This window comes from Pongo pygmaeus, chromosome 13, assembly GCF_028885625.2.
Source record: "Pongo pygmaeus isolate AG05252 chromosome 13, NHGRI_mPonPyg2-v2.0_pri, whole genome shotgun sequence".
Classification (NCBI taxonomy): domain Eukaryota; kingdom Metazoa; phylum Chordata; class Mammalia; order Primates; family Hominidae; genus Pongo; species Pongo pygmaeus.
In genome coordinates this window covers 44,258,434-44,272,174 of record NC_072386.2, presented here as the reverse complement: position 1 = coordinate 44,272,174, position 13,741 = coordinate 44,258,434, and the positions used below count along the sequence as shown (strand labels likewise).

Below are 13,741 nucleotides of genomic sequence, written 5' to 3'. Positions count from 1 at the left end.
TTAAATAGCACATTCCTTCAGGGCACGGCTTTTTTGCCCTCTCTGTTACACACCTGTCAAGTGTTTAATTTGCCAAAGGGAAACAGTTTGATTTCTAAGGGCAGTCTCAATACTGAAGAAGCAAATTGAAAAAATTAAACATTATTGAATAGAAGTAATGAGAAGGATCTGAGGGGAAAAAATTGTAGGCTTAATTCAACATGGTATGTCAGCATCTGTCATTAATGCAACAATATGATCATGTTCTCCAATATGCTGCATACACCTCAAGTTTTTCAATTATTCAGTCCCTTTACTTCTAAAAAAAAAACAGGAGACTGATGGAGAGGGAGAATCAGAGGGTCGTATTTTCTAGTAATAGTAAAAAAGATGGAGATAGTAAATTGCAGCGGTCATGCATATAAAATTATACATTTGAAAACAGGTAAGGTATGAGGTAATAAATATAAGCTAGCCATTGGTCAGATTTGTGTAGCCACTGGTTTAAAAGAATAAATTTAATTCCTCAAATTCACTAATTATTAAATTATAAATATTAATAAATCAGCAGTTGGTAAACTACATAGAAAATTTAAATCTGACATGACAAAACTCTAGAGTACTTATATTTAAATTTTAGAATAGAAAATAATATAAGTTTTTAAATTTTTACTCTAGTCATATAAAAAAGAATCTGGTAAACAAATGGAATTGAATTAGTAAAGAATGGAGACAAAAAAAAGAATCACAGACACTGTAAAAAGTTATTAATGATTTTAAACAAAAGAAAATTCTTTGCATCTAGGGATCAACTTTCTACCTTTGAAAACAAAAAAAAAAAAAGAAGAAGAAGAAGAAGATGTGAGACAGGCTCCAAAGAAAACTGAGTTCTAGTTCTGCTCTACTCTTATAATCAAGTCATTTAACCTAAGCCACTGTAATCTACAGGGTATAAACTAGGTGTTTTCCTTGGTCCCTTTCAGTATTAGTTTTCCCCTGTATATGAACATGTGATCAAGAAGCCCAAAGTCCAAAAACATGTAAGACATGCCCCATAGAATTCACAGACCTCACAATTTATGTAGTCTTAAAATATATCAGTGTCTATCATTAACAAAATAATAAGATCATGCTGTAGTTGGTCTCAGTCTCAACAAATTTCCAAGTAGGTTTCATCTGAATCACGTGGGACCCAAATAGTCTTAGAGCCCATATTCTACTTCCATATGGAAATGGTAAAACAAGCTTAAAAGGCAGGCCTATTTGTACCCTCCTTTCATGAGACACTGTATGCACAAATAACTATTCCTTTTACATAAGACTGTCTACAAGGGAAATTTCAAGTTATCTCACTGGGCCAGTGGTATATCCCAACACACTTGCTAGCACTCTTTTTGTTTCAACTTTTCTTCTCATTCTAATCATGTTTTCACATAACATATTAAGAATAGAAGATATCTGTTCAACTTCTTTACACTCTCTGAAAAAGCAGATAATTTCCACAACATAATTATGCTTTTATTTGGGATATTGGTTTCTCCAAAAGCTTGCCAATCCATTCTGAAAACCAGTACCGAAAATCAATCTTGCCAGGCGTGATGGCTCACTCCTGTAATCCCAGCACTTCGGGAGGCCAAGGCGGGTAGATCATTTGAGGTCAGGAGATCAGCCTGGCCAACACGGTGAAACCCCATCTCTACTAAAAATACAAAAATTAGCTGGGCGAGGTGGCAGGCACCTATAATTCCAGCTAGTCAGGAGGCTGAGGCAGGAGAATCTCTTGAACCCAGGAGACAGAGGCTGCAGTGAGCCGAGATGGTGCCACCGCACTGCAGCCTGGGTGGCAGAATGAGACTGTCTCAAAAAAATAAAAATAAATAAAATCAATCTTTTCAATAACTTGTAAAGGAGACAAACACAGCTACATATAACAAAAACACCTTAAATTCATGATTACGACTTTTAAAACCATTAAATAGAAATTTATTATAGAAAAGTATTTGTGAAGATTCTTCTTGATATACTTTTTTTGCTACAAAATATTTAGATTAAGAAGTTATATGACATTGAACAAATTCATTCTCTCTTACTACTATTTGTTCTTTTGCATTAGCCACACTTTGGGTTTTTTTTAACTGGAGCTGTTCTTTCACTCAATTATGAAACTAATCTTCAAGTTTCATTTTTAACCTTATAAGGCAGAATATTTGCTAGCAAGTCATCTATAACCATTAAATTAATGCTAAAGACATTAGAATGAAAACTAACTTGGATTGAAGGCATAACTAGATTGACTTCAAACCTTGAAGTTAACATTTTAAAAATATTTTTAAAGCATAGAAATGGTGATTAAGTAAGTTCAAAGAACATCTGACTTCAGTTTTCATTCTTTGTGAAATGTTTCAATTTTAATATAAATGCTAGGACTTTTTAATGCTCATAATTTTTACAGAACAAAAAAGCACTGTGTTACATTTAGAAGTTCTAATGTTTATCACCATCTGAGCTGTCATGGAAGCAATTGCTACTTACACTCTTTAAAGAAGTGAGAATTGCAATTCCTCTAACTGATGACAATGTAATTATTCCTTTTACTGTCAAAATAGAGGTGATTTCCCTTCCTCATACACATGATTACACATGCAAATCCAGGCTTATCTGAAATCTTGGAAGTATACTGAATGTCCGAATCTGAATGAGCAAGATCACATGAACAATGAGCCTCAGTGATGATGGAAACTAAGTCTACAGCCAACCATCCTAAACATATTTTTATCATCCGTTCTTCCTGTAGAAACTCATTCTTCAGCATCCACACAGCTTTCAACACAATGTCATATCATCTACAATATACAGCAACAACCATTACAAAAATAACCAGGAGGAAAAAAGCCACAGTGAATCTGAATGTCTCATTTGGAGGTTTAAATGACTTCATTAACTATTCATTAACACATAGAAAAATCAGCCTTTCAGAAAAACACAAGCCTTTCACAAGATCTATGCCATGTCGTGAATGCCTGCTTGGGTGAATGATGTCCTACCTGGTCTTTCAGCTGCTGTACAGAAGTCTGAAGGCTCAGAATCTGACTGAAGAGAGGGCTCTGCAGGACTGATTTCAGAAGGCTCAGTTTGTCTTCATTTGCTACATCCCCACGTTCTCGCAGCTTGGTTTGCAAGCGCTCTGCTGCATGCAGGGCCCGATTTTTGTCTATACCAAAGAGCAGCATTTGTCAATAACAGGATTCAAAGGACACATGTCCAGCCTAAGAGGACTCCATCTTGTAGAAATTCTAAAACTATTTCTATTGAGTGCATAAAATTGTCTCTTTCAAATTGAATAAAATAACAGTAGGCCAGACGCAGTGGCTCATGCCTGTAATCCCAGCACTTTGGGAGACTGAGGCGGGCTGATCACTTGAGCTCAGGAGTTCGAGACCAGCCTGGCCAAAATGATGAAACCCCGTTTCTACTAAAAATACAAAAAATTAGCCAGGCGTGGTGGTGCGCTCCTGTAACCCCAGCTACTCAGGAGGCTGAGGCAGGAGAATCACTTGAATCTAGGAGGCAGAGGTTACAGTGAGCCAAGATTGGGCCACTGCACTCCAGCCTGGGTGACAGAGTGAGACGCCATCTCAAAAAAAAAAAAAAAAAAAAACTGTAGAGAAAGTACACATTTTTTATGGAGTACAAAAATACAAAACTGAGTACTTTTTAATATTTTAAATATCTTTCTCCAAAATTAAATAGCAAACAAAATAGCATATTTATATCTGCTTCAAACCAAATCAATTCAAATAATTATTGAACACTGTACAAATCAGACACAAAGTTGCTAAAGTAAATATATTGAGTAATTATGTCCTACTAGGCCTAGCGTCTTACAAGCATACTTACGCCAGACAGTTTCCACCACAAATAATAGTTAAAAACCTTTCCCTGAAACACAAACATATACACTTACACGCTCTTATATGTGAAGCCAAAATTTTTTTTTAATGAAGATTGTTGAAATGTATTATTTAGATTCATGATGGTAACAAGTATATCTATTTAAATGTATTTGCCATATCCCAGTAATGTTAAAAAGTGGGAATCGGCGGGGCGCGGTGGCTCATGTCTGTAATCCCAGCAGTTTGGGAGGCTGAGGCGGGTGGATTACTTGAGCTCAGGAATTTGAGAGCAGCCTGGCCAACATGGTAAAACCTCACCTCTACTAAAAAAAAAATTAAAAAAATCAGATGGGGGTAGTGGCATACGCCTGTAATCTCAGCTACTCAGGAGGCTGAGGCAAGAAAATCCCTTGAACTCAAGAGGTGGAAGTTGCAGTGAGCAGAGATCATACCACTACACTCCAGCCTGGACGACAGAGTGAGTGAGACTCCATGTCAAAAAAAAAAAATTGGAATCATCACCAGAGATACTTTCTATAGCACCAAATCTGAAATTGCACAGAAAGAGGGTAATTAAAATATGAATTGATGTTGATCATGAGTTCACACACACACACACAAACTTAAACAAACAATATTTACTCATATGCAGAATTTTTAAAATAAATAATGATAAAGATACACATGAGCATCTTATTCTGTGTTATACGTCCCATGTTATCTCAGGATACAAATCTAATATTAATTTCCACATCAATTTTTAGAAAGTGTGCAACTCAGCACAAAACAGAATGAAGACTAGAAAACAACAGTTTAAATAATTCTGTATTTGCCCTTTCCTTTCCACTTTCCTATTAAGAAGTTTCCTATGTGGACTAGTAGTCTTTACAGCATGTGGGTTTAGTATAAAATGGGAAGTGAAGGAAATGTACCTACATACATTTTCATTACCAGCACAGTACCAGGAACAAAAGTCATCATAGTGATCCCATGACCACAAAAACAAGTCCTTCTCCCGTTACTGCCACTGACTCTCACTCTATCCCTCAAAACCCACTCACATCAAGGTATCTGCCATAATGATTAAGGTGCCAGAGTGAAATCCAAACACTTTCCATTTAGTCATACCCAAAGAGTTATCTGGAATAGGGTAAGGAACTAGAGTGTCAGATAATTGCATGTATTGTACCATACCTGATATATCTATCTTTAAAATGGTTCTAGAAACTAGTTTCTTTAAAACTAAAGAGCAGTGGAAAACAGATTATTAACACATGAGTCTGGGAAATCTAGATATTTCAACCTAAATTATCTCATGTAGAAATTAAACTGCCTTAAAGCATAAGACTAAGCAACATTTTTCTCTTTATCAATTAATAGCAAGAGCTCAGTAGAACTTCACCTGCCACAAGTAAAAGTAATATCTTCTTTCAGTATTAAAAATACTGCTAAACTTCCAGATGCTTTCCAGAAATAGATATTAACCAAAATTAGGCTCATAAATCAGAATTGGGCTTACATTAAGCTTTATTAAAACCCATAATTGGAAAATATCTCATATGTTTTTAATTTTTGCTTATAAGTAACATATTTTTACAACACTTTAGATGAAATTGTCCGAATACAGAAACATATTACCTTAACACAATGCTAGTAGGCAAAAACTTTCTAAATCTAGATACTATAGACAGAATCCTGCTATGTTAAACACACCATATGTCAAAAATCCCAATGGGAGGAGTTACAATTCTTATAAAAGTAGGCAGAAAAGAATAAGTCTTACCAATGGCTTCCAACATTTTTTTCAAAGTTCAGTGTTCTTCTCTGAAATGATTAACAGCAATTAAAATGGAACTCTGTGCAAAAAAGAAATAGAATGGTTATGTTTTATCAGAACTTAATATTCTAAAGCTCTAAAGAACACTTGATAGAGTAGTTATACTCTAAAGAACACTTGACACAACTCCAATTCCTTTGACCATTAAAATCTTGTTGATACAACTTAAGATAGTTCTCTTTACAGACAATAAAGTAACCATTTTAGGACTTATTCAAAATTATCTTCTATGTATATATTTACCCATAATACTTGCATAAGGTAAAAGACATAAATTCTATTTTAAATAAGGTAGCAGAAGTTTCAAACATATTTCCATAAAAAGTTCTCAGTACAGACCACTATAATCTTGTATTCACTTACAGATCTTTAAGCACAGAATAAGGAGCTTACTTAACTCCACATAAGAAATTCTGTGGCAAAATCATAAAAAGTAGGAAACGTGATCCTGCCTTCAAAGGCTCACACTCCTAACTGAGGAGACAATACATGCATACCTATTAGAAATGAACTGTGGGCCGGGCGTGGTGGCTCACACCTGTAATCCCAGCACTTTGGGAAGCCAAGGTGAGTGCGTCACTTGAGGTCAGGAGTTCGAGACCAGCCTGGCCAACATGGTGAAACCCCGTCTCTGCTACAAATACAAAAATTAGCTGGGTGTGGTAGTGCACACCCGTAATCCCAGCTACTCAGGATGCGGAGGGAGGGGAATCACTTGAACCCAGGAAGCGGTGGTTGCGGTGAGCCGAGATCATGCCACTGCACTCCAGCCTGGGCGACAGAACAAGACTCCATCTCAAAAAAAAAAAAAAAAAAAAAGAAAAGAAAAGAAAAAAAGAAATGAATGTGACACTCAAGCAGTACCTGAACCACTGGAAGATAATACTTTAAATCACGGATGAAAAACTGAACATAAGGGAGCATGTTAAATTTTTCAAAAGTTCTCAAAATACTCTCCTGACTATAATGTTCTCCTCTTTCCCATTCAAAGAAATCTTCTCAACTCCTTCAATCCACACATCTCATCTTTCTCTAACAATACTTAACTAGATTCTTTGAAGTACTGGATACAGATCTGCATTGCTAACATCCACGTCACTAACCCATCTTGAGCCTTTGCTGCCGAACAAATTTGCACAACTATCCCCATAGTTCTCTCTTTTGCCTCACAGAAAATCCTGAATCATGAGGAAGACAGTCAGTCAGTCATTCCTTCAATAGAGAAAAGAAATCTACCACCACACGTTCTCATTTTTCATCTGGAAGACAAAATGGAATTTCTCTTAGAAAGAACAAGTCGCCTCCTGTTACCTCTTTAAGACAAAATTCATTTGGCAAAAAGGGAAGTATGTGATGTAGATGAGCAGATCTACAGAACATCAATGCCTGCAATTAGCTCTGTGTGATAATAGAGAACAGTACGTATTGACTTGCCTTATCCCAATTTAGAATATACTATTTGAAACATCAACTCCATTTCAAATGTTAAATTGTTTAACTACTGGCACTTGTTTTAAAAAGTGCCTTTGTGTCAAGAAAAGAGGACACTGGTTCTGACCTGGAATTGAAACCTAAACAGAAGTGTGGCCTTGAGGAAGGGACCTATCATCTCAACCTCAGTTTCTTTTAAAACACACTTACTCATTGGGTATATTTTGAAAAATGAGATAAAGTATGCCAATTTCCAGCTCATAGCATAACTTGTAACTATGATATATTTATTCAAGATTAATGCCGAGTCCGTATATTCCATATAGATAGGCATTCCAATGCCAAGCATTGTATTATTTCATGAGGCCTAATATAGGGAAATATTAACAAATAAATTGATGATTTTTTTACTCTTATTTACAAGGAGAATATGATACTCCTTCACAAAAAAGCCTACTATTAGCCAACCCCCCTCAAAAACAATTAACTTCTGGCAATTAAAACACATAAATAGGCCGGGCACGGTGGCTCATGCCTGTAATCCCAGCACTTTGGGAGGCCAAGGTTGGCGGATCACGAGGTCAGGAGACCGAGACCATCCTGGCCAACATGGTGAAACCCTGTCTCTACTAAAAATACAAAAATTAGCTGGGTGTGGTGGAACATGCCTATAATCCCAGCTACTCAGGAGTCTGAGACAGGAGAATCACTTGAACCAGGGAGGCGGAGGTTGCAGTGAGCCAAGATCGCGCCACAGCATTCCAGCCTGGCAACAGAGTGAGACTCCGCCCCCTGCAAAAAAAAAAAAATAGGGCTGGGCATGGTGGCTCATGCCTGTAATCCCAGCAAATAACTTGAGCTCAGGAGTTCGAGACCAGCCTGGCCAACATGGTGAAACCCCGTCTCTATCAAAAATACAAAAATTAGCTGGGCGTAGTGCATGTGCATGTAGTCCCAGCTGCTCCAAGAGGCTGAGGCAGGAGAATTGCCTGAATAAAGATGCACCAATATAAGGAAGCCCAGGGCTATAAAAATATGTTTAATCACCCAGGAGGAAGCATGATAGCAATAAAAAAAAGCATGGACTAGAGAGTCTGATAACCTGAATTTAAATTTCAACCAGCTATACACCCTTGTTAAGTCACTTATCTTTTCTGAATCTGAATCTCTATTTATAAATGGATGATGTTTATAACGTTTTGAAAGGATAAAATTATACATGTGTTTGGTATGCACATGAAAAATTAATTCTAAAGATAGACAGTGTTCCTGACATACATGGGAGGTAGACCTCAGATTTAGAAGCTCACTGATTTATGAGAAGTCTGCAGAGAAAGTACAGCGTAGGCAGTTCCTAATTGAGAAAAACACTGTTGTCCAAAAGTTCACCTACAAGTCAGTTACGTTAAAACAGAATTACTTTTTCTTCCCCCAAAAAATACACAAAGGTTTAAAAAAAAAAAAAAAGAAGCTCCCAGATGAGAGAGCTCTACTCTTTTGTATTTCAATGACTTTAAAATTACAGTTTCAGAGTTTCTTTTCTATGCTTGGATGTCCCTAAAATAAATGTATAGCTTTTTTTGAGATTTTTCAGGGGATTTCACCATTAGCCACCCTGACAAAAAGATAAGAATTTTTAAAAATTGTTCCTTTCTGTGCCTGATACTCCTGTACTGAGGATTCAGTTCTAATTATAAACAAATTCATCTGTAATCACAAAATTTTTGAGATAGATTGAGTCCATTCCCTTCAAATTGCAGCCACGAATTCCTCTTGTCACCTTTTCACCACACTACCACTTCCTTTCCCTTTTTGCCCATCTAAACACCATATGGAAACTTAAGGATACCTGAGTGATAACAGTGGGTCATGGCCAACTGGCATGACTTAAAGAAGATCCAACATGTCAGAAGAATGGCAAGTTCTGAGGAATTTTCTTTCTTTTTTTCTGGGCAATTCATGCTAAGCAGTGACAATAATGAATCAGAGAGGCAGAAAAGAGATGAGCTATGGATATGGTACGAAGGAGTTCAGCACTAATGCTGAAGCAGAAGCAGCAATGATAACAGCAAACACACAGCACCTATCACATGCTAGGTACTATTCGAATCATGCTTCCAATTAAGTCCTTTAATACTTACACAATCCACTCACTTTATAACAAGGAAAATGAGGTACAGACAGATTAAGTAACTTGTCTAAGGCCACATTGCTAGTTAAGTGATGGAGTCAGGATCTTAACACAATCCATCTAGCTCCAGAGTCCACAATTTAATTTCTACAATATGCTGCCTCTAGAAAGCAGGAAGATTTAACTTCCCTGTTTCCAAGTTCAAATAGACCATGCTCTACATAAAGTGAAACCAAAGGAAGAAATAGAGACCCAAAATGAATAAAGTCTGAAATGGAATAGACTGTTATAGATAGTCAAATTAGCCAACTGTTCAGACAAGGTATGAAGAAGTCAGAATTATGTATATTAGAAACCACCGGTGGGTCTACACCATTTATGTAATGTTAATGTCCATACATCTTTAAACAAATCACTTTTAAAATTCAAGATTTTAAGAAAAACCCTTAAGAAGCCTCTTTAAATCGTTATTCAAAGTACATTCAAAAACATTGCTTTTACATTTCAAGGTACTAAATCCCTCAACACAAAGAAAATTAAGAATACACAGTATATTGTTGCAACTGTTCAATTTTATTATTAGTTGTTGTTAATCTCTTATTGAACTTAATTTGTAAATTAAACTTTATCATAGGTATGTATTTATAAAAATAAAAAATGAAAAAAAACATGGTACAAGCATAGCTCAGAGATATTGCAGGATCAGTTCCAGGCCACTGCAATAAAGTTAATCTCTCAACAAAAGGGGTCACATGAATTTTTTGGTTTCCCAGTGCGTACAAAAGTCATGTTTACACTACACTGTAGTCTATTAAATGTGCAGTAGCATTATGTCTAGGAAAACAATCTACACACCTTTATTTAAAAAGTTTACTGTCAAAAAATGCTAGTGATCATCTGAGCCTTCAGTGAGTCATAGTCTTCGTGCTGGTGGAGGGTCTTGCCTTTGTGTTGATGGCTGCTGACTGACGGGTGGTGGTTGCTGAAGGCTGGGGTCACTGTAACAATTTCTGAAAATAAGACAACAATGAGCTTTGCCACTTTGATTGATTCTTCCTTTCATGAAAGATTTCTCTGAAGCATGTGATGCTGTTTGATAGCATTTTACCCACAATAGAACCTCTCAAATCCTGCTCCTACTTTATCAACTAAGGTTATGTAATAGCCTCAGCCCTTTGTTTTCATTTCAGTGATGTTCACATCTTCACCAGGCATACATTTCATCTCAAGAAACCACTTTCTTTACTCATCCATAAAAAGCAACTCCTCATTCATTCAAACTTTATCATGAAAGTGCAGCAATTCAGTCACATCTTCAGACTCCATTTGAAATTCTAGTTCTCTTGCTATTTGTACCACATCTTCAGTGACTTCTTCCACTGAAGTCTTGAACCCTCAGCGTTATTCATAAGAGTTTCAGAATCAACTTCTTCCAAACTCCTGCTAATGTTGATATTTTGCCTTCCTCCCATGAATTACAAATATCTTAATGGCATCTAAAGTAGTGAATCCTTTCCAAAAGGTTTTCCATTTACTTTGCCCTAATGTAGCAAAGGAATCATTAAGTACAGAAGCTATAACTTTACAAAATGTACTTTTTCAATAATAAGACTTGAAAGTCAAAATTACTCTGTGGTCCAGGGGCTGCAGAATGGATGTTGTGTTAGCGACATGAAAACAACATTCATCTCTTTATAAAACCCTATCAGAGCTCTTGGATAACCAGATGCCTTGTCAATGAGCAGTAATATATTTTATAAGAACCTTTTTCTGAGCAGTAGGTCTCAACAGCAGGCTTAAAACATTCAGTAAACCATGCTATAAACAGATGTGCTGTTATCCAGTCTTTCTTTTTCCATTTACAGAGAATACAGGCATAGCAGATTTAGCATAATTCTTGAGGGCCCTAAAAATTTTTGAAATGGTAAATAAGCACTGGCTTCAATTTGACATCACCAGCTGCATTAGCTCCTAATGAGAGAGTCAGCCTCTTTAAAGCTTTGAAGCCAGACATTGACTTCTCCTAATTATTTAAGTCCCTGATAGCCTCTTCTTTCAATATAAAGCTGTTTTATCTACATTAAAAATCTGTTGTTTAGTGCAGCCACCTTCATTAATGATCTTAGCTAGATCTTCTGGATAGCTTTCTGAAGCCTCTACATTAGCACTTGCTGTTTCACCTTGCACTTTTATGTCATACAGATGGCTTCTTTCATTAAACCTCATGAACCAACCTCTGCTAGCTTCCAATATTTTTTCTGCAGCTCCCTCACCTCTCTCAGCCTTCACAGAATTGAAGAGAGTTAGGGTTTTGCTCTGTATTAGGCTTTGGCTTAAGGGAATGTTGTGGCTGATTTGATCTTCTATACAGACCAATAAAACTTTCTCCACATCAACACTAAGGCTGTTTTGCTTTACATGCAGTCACTGGAGAAGCTATTTTAATTCTTCAAGACCTTTTCCTTTGCATTCACAACTCGGCTGTTTGGCACAACACACTTAGCTTTCAGCCTATCTCTACTTTCAACATGCCTTCTTCACTAAACTTAATTACTTCTAGCTTTTGGTTTAAAGTGAGAGGCATGCAACTCTTCCCTTCACTTGAACACTTAGAGGCCATTGCAGGGTTATTAAATAGCCTAATTTCAATACTGTTCTGTGTCAGGGAATAGAGATGCCTCAGAAGAGGGAAAAAGAATGCGAACGGCCAGTTGATGGAAAAGTTGGAACATGTGCAACATTTATTAGGTTCACCATCTTAAATGTGCAGGGCTGTAGCACCCCAAAATAATTAAAATGGTAACATCAAAGATTACTGATCACAGATCACTGTAACACACATAAGAATAATAAAGGGCATGAAATATTATAAGAATTAACAAAACGTGACACAGACACAAAGTAAGCACATGCTGTTGGAAAAAAATGGCACCAACAGACTTGCTTGACACAGAGTTGCCATAAACCATCAATTTGTTTAAAAAAAATGCAATATCTGCAAAGCACAATAAGACAAAACTCAATAAAACAACATAGACCTGTATATATGGGGTAAGGTACTATGTTTGGTTTCAGGCATCTACTGGGGGTCTCGGAATGTATCCCCCATGTTCCAAGGTGTGGGACAACTGTATTCAAATCTGGTACAGAAAAAATACCAGTTTCCCTCTAGCTGCTGTTCATGTATCCTGCTAGTGGCCATATCAGTATTTGGTTATAACTGAACCTAAAATCTGTTCCAATAGGCTTAGCTCTCAGAACCACAAGACATACCAATAACAGCTCAATGAATTCAGTATCTGTTAGGCACCAGAGTGCTAGGCAAGTGCAGTTTATAAACGTTCCATCATGCATGTGGGGACTTTGACCATCTTGCTCCCCACAATATCCTCCCGTGCCTGACACATTATTCCAGATAACACAACAGAGAAAAGGAGAGGTCAAGGTCTTACTCAAGGTCAAACAGCTAGTAAATGGGAGAACTTGGAATTGAACCCTACTGTCCCTTATTTTAAAGCCCAAACTCTATCACACTACCCATATTTTCCAAACTGTCTCACAAAAATCACATGGTGAAAATATATTGTCAAATTTATAAAAAAGAAGATACAGAACAAGGTATTAAGTTGCTACACTTTGTACAGAAGAAGAGGAGGGTAATTGCTTAGGTAAGTAAAAATTGATTGGTGTATGTTTATAGAAGCATAGACTATTCTGCAACTTTTTCAAAGACACTGATAGTGGGATATGGCAGGGCTGAAGGACACTGAGATAATCTTACTTTGCACTGCATTACTTTTGTGTTTATCAAATTTTATATCTTAATAGAGGGTTGCCAGATTTATCAACTAAAAATACAGGATGCTAGTTAAATTTGAATTTCAGGTAAATGAATAATTTTTTAGTGTATGTCCCATGCCACACTTGGGACATATTTATACTAAAATCCAATTTTATCTGAAATTCAAACTTAACTTGGACATCTGTTATTTTATCTAACAATCCTACTATGTACATGCTAGCTTAGAAATAAAAACATATAAAATCATTTTAGCTTTCAAGCTTCCTGTAAAACTTTAATATAATGAGAGAGCTGCCTAATCCTTAACAAATCTCAAAGATTTTACCTGTGACCATATGATTCTCCAACAACTTGTTGGTAACACTAGTGTCAGCAGGGGATAAAAATGAAACAGAATATTTGGTATTATTTAGAAATACGAACTGATTAACTGAGTAATCATTTTACATTTCAACAAGTTGTAATGGTAACATGTAGGCACAGCTTTTACGAAGCAGAGAATCAGCGTTTGAAACATAACACAAATCATTCTGCTCAATGCAGATTATACGGCAACTAACAAGTGAAAATATGTTTTATGCTAAAAATAACTCTATGAAGAGAAACTGCCCCAAATGCATACCATTTTCTACTTATCTTAAACAATTCTGACTGAAAAAGGAATACAA

General features: G+C 36.4%; 1 protein-coding gene across 22 annotated transcripts in view; it reads right to left on the bottom strand.

Moving 5' to 3' along the window:
* MPDZ (multiple PDZ domain crumbs cell polarity complex component) overlaps window positions 1–13,741 on the bottom strand; it is a 180,127-nt gene that overhangs the window by 145,255 nt on the left and 21,131 nt on the right. For 14 of the 22 annotated variants that reach the window (XM_063649516.1, XM_063649522.1, XM_063649524.1 and 11 more), the window contains 2 exons: window positions 5,656–5,728; window positions 3,024–3,190 (listed from right to left, as the gene is read on the bottom strand). In XM_063649516.1, coding sequence (XP_063505586.1) covers window positions 3,024–3,190; window positions 5,656–5,671 — 183 coding nt within the window. In that variant the 5' untranslated portion in view covers window positions 5,672–5,728. Of the gene's footprint in view, window positions 1–3,023; window positions 3,191–5,655; window positions 5,729–6,206; window positions 6,505–10,126; window positions 10,282–13,741 lie in introns of all 22 variants that reach the window. The other 8 variants (XM_063649512.1, XM_063649513.1, XM_063649515.1 and 5 more) reach the window with 2 other exon arrangements.